The 12500-nt window shown below is 39.8% G+C and overlaps 1 protein-coding gene across 2 annotated transcripts in view; it reads left to right on the top strand.

Moving 5' to 3' along the window:
- Positions 1 to 12500, top strand: part of ext1c (exostoses (multiple) 1c) — a 73815-nt gene that overhangs the window by 47821 nt on the left and 13494 nt on the right. For both annotated transcript variants that reach the window (XM_079590555.1, XM_079590556.1), the window contains exon 4: positions 4568 to 4661. In XM_079590555.1, coding sequence (XP_079446681.1) covers positions 4568 to 4661 — 94 coding nt within the window. The remainder of the gene's footprint in view (positions 1 to 4567; positions 4662 to 12500) is intronic.

Genomic DNA, 12500 nt, shown 5'->3' with positions numbered 1-12500 from the left:
GAAAAAGGTCCAACTGTGTTTATTAAACGCTTCTATGCAGGAGTTGAACACAAACGCCGCTGCAGTTTTATGTATCGCTCAGAGACGAGGCTGTCGGGCAGAAGTGAAGTCAGCCGTGGGTCAGAGAGAGAGAAGTGTGTTTGCAGTGTTTCTCCACCGGGAGATCAACACCCTCCTGCTGAACGCAGATAGAGCCGCTTTCATACGAGTGTGTGTACACTCCCGCGGGAGGCTTCGCTCGGGCCAGTGAGCGTGGGCTTGTCCTGCGGGGACATTGGGTTCTTTCAGCGCCGCCACGGTTCTCCGGACCCGGAGCCAAACACAACCAGGCGACTTACAGTAAAAACATCACTCTAGAGATATAAATCACACACACACACACACACACACACACACACACACACACACTCAGTTCTAACACCAGAAGCAAAACATGTTTATGTGTGGATGAGAAGTGCACTGACATGATGCTGAAGATGAGAATATAATAATCTGGAGATTGATATAAACATCCACAGATTTCAGCAGCCACTACGCCTGCATTTGCAGTCTCTCAATTATTGAATGGATTTATGATCAGTATTATTTATATACTGTCAACACTGAGATGACAATGATACTATTGTCTGTTCACAGAATTGAATCGTTATTTTCCTGTTTATCCCTGTAAAGCTGCTGTGAAGCGATCGAAGCACTATACAAATAAAGCTGACTGCTATTATACTACTATTATTTATTAATATTTTGAATTAGCTTTTATTTAATTTTTCTGTTTTAATTTTAGCTTAAAGGATTAGTTCACTTCAGAACTTTAATTTCCTGATGATTTACTCTCCCACACGTCACATGATGCGACACACATTATGTAATCAGGTTGAAAGGTCACGCGGGTCATAACCCGTTTTTTTTTTTTTTTTTTTTTTAAATGGTGTGACTCAGTTGGGTTTGTAAACACTGGGTCTGTTCTTCCGCCGACGTCACGCTTGACCTTTCAACCTGATGACGTAATGTGTGGCGCATCACAGCGAGTGCAAGACCAGCATTATTATTATTTAGTTATAAATGTCCGCTGGTGTGTCTAGATGAGACTCTTATTCCTCGGCTGGATCGTGAGAGACTTTGAAGCTGAAACTCACATCTGGACCTTCGAAGTCACTATATGGAGAACATCTGGAGTGTGTTCCTCAAAAAAATTTAAATTAAATAAAATTAATTAATTTCCACTGAAGAAAGAAACACATGAACATCGTGGATGACAAGAGTAAAGTATCAGGAAATTAATTCTGAAGTGATCTAATCCTTTAAGTTTTAGCAATTTTGTTTTGTGCTTTTTTTTTGTCTAAAAAAAAAATTTATTTAGCTTACATTTATTTTTCTGTTTTAATTTTAGTACTTCAACTTAAGACTCATTGTCTTCAGTCTTTTCTCCTCTATCGTGCCGTATATATCGAGTGAATCGCTTCAGGAGCAAGAACACATGTGGGCGGGGCTTGATTGAGTCTGTGTGGATTTGATTGGATGGTTGCGGTTTGCTATTGGCTGATCTCATGTGAGTGACAGGTTATAGCCCCGCCCTCATCATCAGAGAGGAGGAGAGATGAAGTTATTCTGATTCAAGATTACGAGACTCAAAACACATGAATTTAAAACAATAATGATGTGCGCAAATTAATCATTTATAATAAAGACAAGTCAAGTCATCTTCATTTATATAGCGCTTTTAACAATGTAGATTGTCTCAAAGCCGCTTTACAGAGATAAACGTATAATTTAAGGTGACAGATTGTTTTGGCTTTATAACGGTTCTTAAATAATGTTATTTTCCAGCTAAAGTAAGTTTTGATTGATTCACTTCCGTCGAAAGGATCATTTGTTAGATAATAAACACGGCAATATTCCATAAAAACCATTTTGAGTTCAGTTTGTCATCTAATATTTGTTTAGTTTTAGTTAACAATAACAACACTGATGTCCAAAGTTACTTACAACAGTGTTAGGGAAAGTTACTTTGAAAAGTAATGCATTAAAATATTGCGTTACTAATAAAATTGTAATAAAAGGAATGAGTTACATTACTTTTGCGTTACTTTTTCTCACTTGGGCTTGGCTTGTTTGTTTTGTTGTTTTAAAAACAAAAAAGTTATATTTTTGGGAAAATGTTCTATATTTTGGGCAAAATTGTAATAATAATAAGGCTGAAGGAAATGCAAATTCACGTGTTCAGTCTGTTCTCACGTAAATGCGTCTCTATAGCACGCTGTGTTTATTGAGCAATTTATACGCGAAAATGAGTTTTTACGTGCATATGATACGCAGTTTTCGCATGCATTTCATTGCGTGTAATACACGTGCGTGTATAAATCACACGATAAACACACGGTTTATGTATGCCATTCTCATTAATGGAGTTAAACACTTAAAATACATGACATTTACTGAAAAGTTAAAATATATGTATATATATTCAATAAATAGCCTATAAATATTTGTTGTGGATGCGATGCTTTTGAACTCCTTTCCTTTGCTGTGTTTCAATGTGTTAGCTACAGAGATAATTGCTTATCATGATAATAGCAGATTGTGCAAATATAATGCACAACAAGGTCAATCTGTTTCCATTAAAAATATAAATCAATTAAAAAGACTATTTGGCCAGTGGAAAAGATTGAGAAAAACTTTCTCTGAAATGCATTGTACACTATTTGATTTATTTATTCAAAAACAAGGCAAGGATCGGCTACTAAATTATTTTTATTATTGTAATGTGACGGCACATCCGTATTTCATAATTTCCTAATGTACCGTTAAACATGTTATCACGTGGATGAATAATCATATGCAAATGATATGCAGATGAGGATATGCATAGTAAAACTAGGCGTCATATATGGTTATTTCGGGGAGGAGACGCATGTTCACAATCTTCTGCTGAGTGAGATTTATAAAGTGAATCCTGCGCGGGTTCTGGAGTACACACGCTTTTATAAGTCTGAATACTTTTTATAAATGAGGCCCCAGCAATGCCCTCGAGGGACTTTTTTACACTTTCCTGACTTTCACCTTTGACCTGACTATTCATATTGCATATGTTAGCTAGCATCAGTGAAATGTGTTTCTGTTGCACTGGAATCAGATCTGTGGTGCAACACTCGATCTGCACACACACTAACACACGGTGTGTTCCTCGTCCAGCGGTGGCAATCACACAAAGCTTCTGGACTCAGCGTATTCTTAGAAACCATAAATGGTTGCCAGGGACGACGGCTCGCTCGGATCAAACGCCCGTGTGTCTCAAAGGGCTTCTCTTTACACAGCCTGTGAAAGCTTGCTCTTTGCTTTGGCTAATAGGTTTCCTTAATGTTGTCGTTTTTTATTTTACTTTCAGCATCTTTGACACTTTGATCGAACAAAGAGAGAAAAGAAACCAAGAAGTGGGGGAACTGGATTAGGAAATGCTTATATGACCATTATTATATGTCACATGGTTAAATTTTTTGAAATTGAGATTTATACATCATATGAAAGTTAAATGAATAAGCATCAGCGTTTTTTTATCTCCTTTAAAGTTGTGCATTTATGTTCACGATTGTGCTGCATTCACTCACAAAAATACATGTTTTATATATTTACGGTAGGACATTTACTAAATATCTTCATGGAACATGATCTTAATATCCTCATGATTTCTGGCATAAAAGAAAAATCCATAATTTTGACCCATTCGATGTATAGTTGCTATTGCCACAGATATACCCGTGTGACTCCAGACTGGTGCTGTGATCCAGGGTCACATGTTATATTATATTATATTATATTATATTATATTATATACATTATTATATCAGTAATATTATTTTCTAAGAAATTAATACTTTTATTCATCGCGGATGCATTCAATTAATCAAAAGTGACAGTAAAGATATTTATAATGTTACAAAAGATTCTATTTAAAATAAATGCTGTTATTTTGAACTTTCTATTCATCAAAGAATCCTGAAATATAAAATATATCACAGTCTCCACACAAATATGAGTGTTCAACACTGATAAAAATCATAAATGTGTCTTGATCATCAGATCATCATATTTCACTGATTTCTGGAGGATCATGTGACACTGAAGACTGGAGTAATGATGATAAATTCAGCTTTGATCACAGGAATAAATTACACTTTACTATATATTCACATAGAGAACTGATGATTTACATTATATTAATATTACACAATTTTACTGTATTTTTGATCAAATAAATGCAGCTTTGGTGAGCAGAAGAGACTCTTTAAAAAGCATTTAAAAAATCTTCCCGACCCCAAACTTTTGGACGGTAGTGCATATTAACTCAGCTTTTACTATTCAGCTTTTTTAAGTGTTTTAATGTATAATTCTATGCAGATCATTGTAATTAATAAATTGCACTGTTTGATTTAAGGCAGTTTCTATAGCTTTTTAAATAAGAATAAACAATATCATTTATATTTGGATGATTTTAGGAACAATTAATGTAAAATCTGGCGAAACCATATTTTAACCTAAATGTTTTTTGTTTTGTTTTTTTCCTCCACAGATTTGACTATCAGGAGCTGCTCCACAACTCCACCTTCTGTCTGGTCCCCCGCGGCCGCCGCTTGGGCTCGTTCCGGTTCCTCGAGTCTCTGCAGGTATAACGCATTTTGAAATGGATCTAAACACTGAACACAGCCGAGAACGCTTCACAGTCCGTCACACTTTATAATAATGCTCCTTCATTAATAACTCACTATGCAGGAAGTCTGTGGGAGGAGCCATACATAAATATCATATCAATGTAGACCTTACAGAAAAACACTTTGTAAACACTGTCTGGAACAAATTCATTTATTATTATTTACTTTTTAATTTTTTTATGCTTTTCTTCCTCTAAGAAGTGCAAATTGAATATGTATAATATGGGAAAGGGTGTAAGCATGTGTACTTTCTGTGGTTATAAAACGAGAAAAGGACAATAAACATATTGGGGGGAAAACTATGCAAGAAGTACAGCAGGACTAATGAGTAGTTCTACATTAATACTTCACCTACTACTATTAACTAATGTAGAAACAAGCTTAACTAGTACTTATTATGTAATCAATAATTACTTAATGAGATTAGCCTCATTGATAACTATTAACTAACTGACAAATTATAAAGAACATTATGGTGTGTCTGAGATGATCAGTCATCATTTTTACTCTGAATATAGTCATCACTAGTCCTTGAAGAGTGACTGTGTACTTGAGTAATTAGTGATGCATTTTATGACCATGTTCTGAGTAAAAAAAGACAATCTTTAAGAACTACTAATGATCTAGACCATTATTCTAAAGTGAAAAAGATGCATAGTAACACTTGAGTAATTACTGATGCATTTGATGACCACGTTAAGAGTAAAACAAGACAATTGCTAACGTCTCAGACATGTTAATCTTGTAATTAGTAATTCTTTATAATTTGTCATAATTACATATTAGTTCTTAATGATGTTAAGTAATTATTGATTACCTAATAAGGAACTATATCAATATTCCTTACTGATTAGTTAAGCTTGTTTCTACATTAGTTAATAGTACTGGCTGAAGGGGTAATGTAGAACTACTCAACGGTCCTGCATAGTTACTTATTAATGAAGGACCATTATTATAAAGTGTTGTTACCCACAATCCCTTTAGAGATGCGAGGACAGTCAGGTCTGGGATACACAGCACATTAGCCGGCGAGTGGAAAACCTTCCCAGGCGTGTGTATTCTTGTATTCTCCTGGACGTCCTGCTGGTGTGTGTGAAAGGGCCGGAAGCTCTCGCTCAATGCATGAATCCGCAGAACGCTGGGTTTGGCAACGGCTCGACCCTCACACTGATTCCCTCGCATTTACTCCACATAAGCCCCTGTCTGAGTCCCAGAGATCTCTTTTCTTTGGAGGAAGCCAAGGCCACAGAAGGAACTGGCAATTACAAGCCCTGCGGAAAGTTCTAGAAGAGACCGAGGTTCTCAAACATGCAGGCCAAGAAGCTCCTATCCGGCACTCGCAGACAAAACGGTACAAAAGCCGTCACTGGGGTGTTGCCTTTTCACTTTTGTACCTAAAGGGTGCAAACTGGTACCATAAAGCGACAATACGTACAAATTTTGTATCAAAAAAACACTTGCACAGTGTTATACATTTCTTTCATTTGTGTACTTCCATTATCCTAAATGTTTCCAAGAATTTGTAAATTCAGAGAATTTCACAATTTTAAAAAGTGCCTGTTCACTTGTGACCTGTCAATGACGTAATATCCTGGTATTTTATATCCTGGTACTGCCGTAGTAACCATGGCGACAGACGTGGACAACTGCGTTACGTCTAGCGGCGCTCACGCTGTTGTTGTTTCGCTCACACATTATGGATCATGGCAAGCAGACTTTGGGGCAAACGGAGAACTAAAACGAGGATCAATCTCAGCGTGGCGTTTGAGACGCAGAGAGCTAGCATCCGCGGCTAACTTCCGCTCGACAGAGACGCCGAGAGCTAGCGTCCGCGACTAACTTCCACTCGACAGAGACGCCGAGAGCTAGCGTCCGCGACTAACTTCCACTCGACAGAGACGCCGAGAGCTAGCGTCCGCGACTAACTTCCACTCGACAGAGACGCCGAGAGCTAGCGTCCACGACTAACTTCCACTCGACACAGACGCCGAGAGCTAGCGTCCGCGACTAACTTCCACTCGACAGAGACGCCGAGAGCTAGCGTCCGCGACTAACTTCCACTCGACACAGACGCCGAGAGCTAGCGTCCGCGACTAACTTCCACTCGACAGAGACGCCGAGAGCTAGCGTCCGCGACTAACTTCCACTCGACAGAGATGCCGAGAGCTAGCGTCCGCGACTAACTTCCACTCGACAGAGACGCTGAGAGCTAGCGTCCGCGACTAACTTCCACTCGACAGAGACGCCGAGAGCTAGCGTCCGCGACTAACTTCCACTCGACAGAGACGCCGAGAGCTAGCGTCCGCGACTAACTTCCACTCGACAGAGACGCCGAGAGCTAGCGTCCACGACTAACTTCCACTCGACAGAGACGCCGAGAGCTAGCGTCCGTGACTAACTTCCACTCGACAAAGACCCCGAGAGCTAGCGTCCGTGACTAACTTCCACTCGACAGAGACGCCTAGAGCTAGCGTCCGCGACTAACTTCCACTCGACAGAGACCCCGAGAGCTAGCGCCCGCGACTAACTTCCACTCGACAGAGACGCCGAGAGCTAGCGTCCGCGACTAACTTCCACTCGACAGAGACGCTGAGAGCTAGCGTCCGTGACTAACTTCCACTCGACAGAGACGCCGAGAGCTAGCGTCCGCGACTAACTTCCACTCGACAGAGACCCCGAGAGCTAGCGTCCGCGACTTACTTCCACTCGACAGAGACCCCGAGAGCTAGCGTCCGTGACTAACTTCCACTCGACAGAGACGCCGAGAGCTAGCGTCCGCGACTAACTTCCACTCGACAGAGACCCCGAGAGCTAGCGTCCGTGACTAACTTCCACTCGACAGAGACGCCGAGAGCTAGCGTCCGTGACTAACTTCCACTCGACAGAGACCCCGAGAGCTAGCGTCCGTGACTAACTTCCACTCGACAGAGACCCCGAGAGCTAGCGTCCGTGACTTACTTCCACTCGACAGAGACCCCGAGAGCTAGCGTCCGTGACTTACTTCCACTCGACAGAGACCCCGAGAGCTAGCGTCCGTGACTTACTTCCACTCGACAGAGACCCCGAGAGCTAGCGTCCGTGACTAACTTCCACTCGACAGAGACCCCGAGAGCTAGCGTCCGTGACTTACTTCCACTCGACAGAGACCCCGAGAGCTAGCGTCCGTGACTAACTTCCACTCGACAGAGACCCCGAGAGCTAGCGTCCGTGACTAACTTCCACTCGACAGAGACGCCGAGAGCTAGCGTCCGCGACTAACTTCCACTCGACAGAGACTCCGAGAGCTAGCGTCCGCGACTAACTTCCACTCGACAGAGACGCCGAGAGCTAGCGTCCGCGACTAACTTCCACTCAACAGAGACGCCGAGAGCTAGCGTCCGCGACTAACTTCCACTCGACAGAGACTCCGAGAGCTGGCGTCCGTGACTAACTTCCACTCGACAGAGACGCCGAGAGCTAGCGTCCGCGACTAACTTCCACTCAACAGAGACGCCGAGAGCTAGCGTCCGTGACCAACTTCCACTCGACAGAGACCCCGAGAGCTAGCGTCCGCGACTAACTTCCACTCGACAGAGACGCCGAGAGCTAGCGTCCGCGACTAACTTCCACTCAACAGAGACGCCGAGAGCTAGCGTCCGCGACTAACTTCCACTCGACAGAGACTCCGAGAGCTAGAGTCCGTGACTAACTTCCACTCGACAGAGACGCCGAGAGCTAGCGTCCGTGACTAACTTCCACTCGACAGAGACGCCGAGAGCTAGCGTCAGCGACTAACTTCCACTCAACAGAGACGCCGAGAGCTAGCGTCCGCGACCAACTTCCACTCAACAGAGACCCCGAGAGCTAGCGTCCGTGACTAACTTCCACTCGACAGAGACGCCTAGAGCTAGCGTCCGCGACTAACTTCCACTCGACAGACACCCCGAGAGCTAGCGCCCGCGACTAACTTCCACTCGACAGAGACGCCGAGAGCTAGCGTCCGCGACTAACTTCCACTCGACAGAGACGCCGAGATTTAGCGTCCGCGACTAACTTCCACTCGACAGAGACGCCGAGATTTAGCGTCCGCGACTAACTTCCACTCGACAGAGACCCCGAGAGCTAGCGTCCGCGACTAACTTCCACTCGACAGAGACGCTGAGAGCTAGCGTCCGCGGCTAACTTCCACTCGACAGAGACGCCGAGATTTAGCGTCCGCAACTAACTTCCACTCGACAGAGACTGCGAGAGCTAGCGTCCGCGACTAACTTCCACTCGACAGAGACGCTGAGAGCTAGTGTCCACGACTAACTTCCACTCGACAGAGACGCCGAGAGCTAGCGTCCGCGACTAACTTCCACTCGACAGAGACGCCGAGAGCTAGCGTCCGCGACTAACTTCCACTCGACAGAGACGCCGAGAGCTAGCGTCCGCGACTAACTTCCACTCGACAGAGACGGCGAGAGCTAGCGTCCGCGACTAACTTCCACTCGACAGAGACGCCGAGATTTAGCGTCCGCAACTAACTTCCACTCGACAGAGACGCCGAGATTTAGCGTCTGTGACTAACTTCCACTCGACAGAGACGCCGAGAGCTAGCGTCCGCGACTAACTTCCACTCGACAGAGACGCCGAGAGCTAGCGTCCGCGACTAACTTCCACTCGACAGAGACGCCGAGATTTAGCGTCCGCAACTAACTTCCACTCGACAGAGACGCCGAGATTTAGCGTCCGTGGCTAACTTCCACTCGACAGAGACGCCGAGAGCTAGCGTCCGCAACTAACTTCCACTCGACAGAGACGCCGAGAGCTAGCGTCCACGACTAACTTCCACTCGACAGAGACGCTGAGAGCTAGCGTCCGCGACTAACTTCCACTCGACAGAGACGCCGAGATTTAGCGTCCGCAACTAACTTCCACTCGACAGAGACGCCGAGAGCTAGCGTCCGCGACTAACTTCCACTCGACAGAGACGCCGAGATTTAGCGTCCGCAACTAACTTCCACTCGACAGAGACGCTGAGAGCTAGCGTCCGCGACTAACTTCCACTCAACAGAGACGCTCTAACATGAGGTATAGGTAGGATAGAGGTATGGCATAAATGTCATGCTGCATTACATAATTTCCCCACTATTTGATTGGTTCTTCATATGCAAACCCCTCTGTTACTAGGTAAAGCAAACTTTGTTTTAATGATTACTTCATTGTTAATCACAAGTTCTAACTTCGTCATCCGTCTAGTTTCAGTTCCCATATTCGTTATTTACACACACATTTTTTTGACGTAAAAAGACACGCATACATTCAGCTTAAGTACAGAACGTCTTAGTACATTGTGTTTCAGAGTGTTAGCTTTGTTAGGCCTGAAAAGTAGTGTAAAGTTAGATGTTAGTTAATATTAGTTTGATATACAGTTTACTATTTTATCTATTAAAAATCCACCACAAGACATGTATATACAAATAAAATAATCTTAAAATCAATTATATACTGAATAGGCAGCCAGGGAAGATCTCCTAGAATTGGAGTAATGTGATCATATTTACGAGTTTTGAAAGTAAATCTTGCTGCAGCATTTTGGACCAGTTGAAGGCGAGCGATTTGTGTCTTGGAAATACCGCAATACAATGAGTTGCAGTAGTCTAAACGGGAAGTAATAAAAGCATGAGCAGCCATCTCTAGTGTTTTGTCAGTTAGGAAGTGTTTAATTTTAGACAAAAGACGTTGACAGAGGTTTTTTTTTTAATTGTAGGAGGGATTGTAAGAGGTTAGCGACCCCTAGCGGCGAAAAAAACATTACATATTGTAGCTTTAAAGGTACATTAGTACCTAAAGTGTAAATATTAGTACCTAGTATAAATATTAGTACCAAAAGTGTAAATATTAGTACCAAAAGTGTAAATATTAGTACCAAAAGTGTAAATTTTAGTACCAAAAGTGTAAATTTTAGTACCTAAAGTGTAAATATTAGTACCTAGTGTAAATATTAGTACCAAAAGTGTAAATATTAGTACCAAAAGTGTAAATATTAGTACCTAAAGTGTAAATATTAGTACCTAGTGTAAATATTAGTACCAAAAGTGTAAATATTAGTACCAAAAGTGTTAATATTAGTGCCTAAAGTGTAAATATTAGTACCTTAAATTATAATATTAGTACCTAGTGTAAATATTAGTACCTAAAGTGTAAATATTAGTACCTTAAATTATAATATTAGTACCTAGTGTAAATATTAGTACCGAAAGTGTAAATATTAGTACCTAAAGTGTAAATATTAGTACCTAAAATAAAAATATTAGTACCTGAAGTGTAAATATTAGTATATAAAGTGTAAATATTAGTAGCTAAAGTGTAAATATTAGTACCTGAAGTGTAAATATTAGTATATAAAGTGTAAATATTAGTAGCTAAAGTGTAAATATTAGTACCTGAAGTGTAAATATTAGTACCTAAAGTGTAAATATAAGTACCTAAAATGAAAATATTAGTACCTGAAGTGTAAATATTAGTATATAAAGTGAAAATATTAGTACCTAAAGTGTAAATATTAGAAACTAAAGTGTAAATATTAGTACCTAGTGTAAATATTAGTACCTAAAGTGTAAGTATAAGTACCTAAAATGAAAATATTAGTACCTGAAGTGTAAATATTAGTATATAAAGTGTAAATATTAGTACCTAAAGTGTAAATATTAGTACCTAAAATGAAAATATTAGTACCTGAAGTGTAAATATTAGTACCTAAAATGAAAATATTAGTACCTAAAAATGTAAATATTAGTATATAAAGTGTAAATATTAGTACCTAAAATGAAAATATTAGAACCTAAAGTGTAAATATTAATACCTAAAGTGTAAATATTAATACCTAGTGTAAATATTAGTACCTAAAGTGTAAATATTAGTACCTAGTGTAAATGTTAGTACCTAAAGTGTAAATATTAGTACCTAAAGTGTAAATATTAGTACCTAAAATGAAAATATTAGTATCTAAAGTGTAAATATTAGTACCAAAAGTGTAAATATTAGTACCAAAAGTGTAAATATTAGTACCTAGTGTAAATATTAGTACCTAGTGTAAATATTAGTACCAAAAGTGTAAATATTAGTACCAAAAGTGTTAATATTAGTGCCTAAAGTGTAAATATTAGTACCTTAAATTATAATATTAGTACCTAGTGTAAATATTAGTACCTAAAGTGTAAATATTAGTACCTTAAATTATAATATTAGTACCTAGTGTAAATATTAGTACCGAAAGTGTAAATATTAGTACCTAAAGTGTAAATATTAGTACCTAAAATAAAAATATTAGTACCTGAAGTGTAAATATTAGTATATAAAGTGTAAATATTAGTACCTAAAGTGTAAATATTAGTACCTAAAATGAAAATATTAGTACCTGAAGTGTAAATATTAGTATATAAAGTGTAAATATTAGTACCTAAAGTGTAAATATTAGTACCTTAAATTATAATATTAGTACCTAGTGTAAATATTAGTACCGAAAGTGTAAATATTAGTACCTAAAGTGTAAATATAAGTACCTAAAATGAAAATATTAGTACCTGAAGTGTAAATATTAGTATATAAAGTGTAAATATTAGTACCTAAAGTGTAAATATTAGTACCTAAAATGAAAATATTAGTACCTGAAGTGTAAATATTAGTACCTAAAATGAAAATATTAGTACCTAAAATGTAAATATTAGTATATAAAGTGTAAATATTAGTACCTAAAATGAAAATATTAGTACCTAAAGTGTAAATATTAATACCTAAAGTGTAAATATTAGTACCTAGTGTAAATGTTAG

The sequence above is a fragment of the Phoxinus phoxinus genome (assembly GCF_949152265.1).
Source record: "Phoxinus phoxinus genome assembly, chromosome: 19".
In the NCBI taxonomy this organism is placed as follows: domain Eukaryota; kingdom Metazoa; phylum Chordata; class Actinopteri; order Cypriniformes; family Leuciscidae; genus Phoxinus; species Phoxinus phoxinus.
The sequence above is the reverse complement of the archived record's forward strand: the minus strand, read 5'-3'. Positions and strand labels throughout refer to the sequence as shown.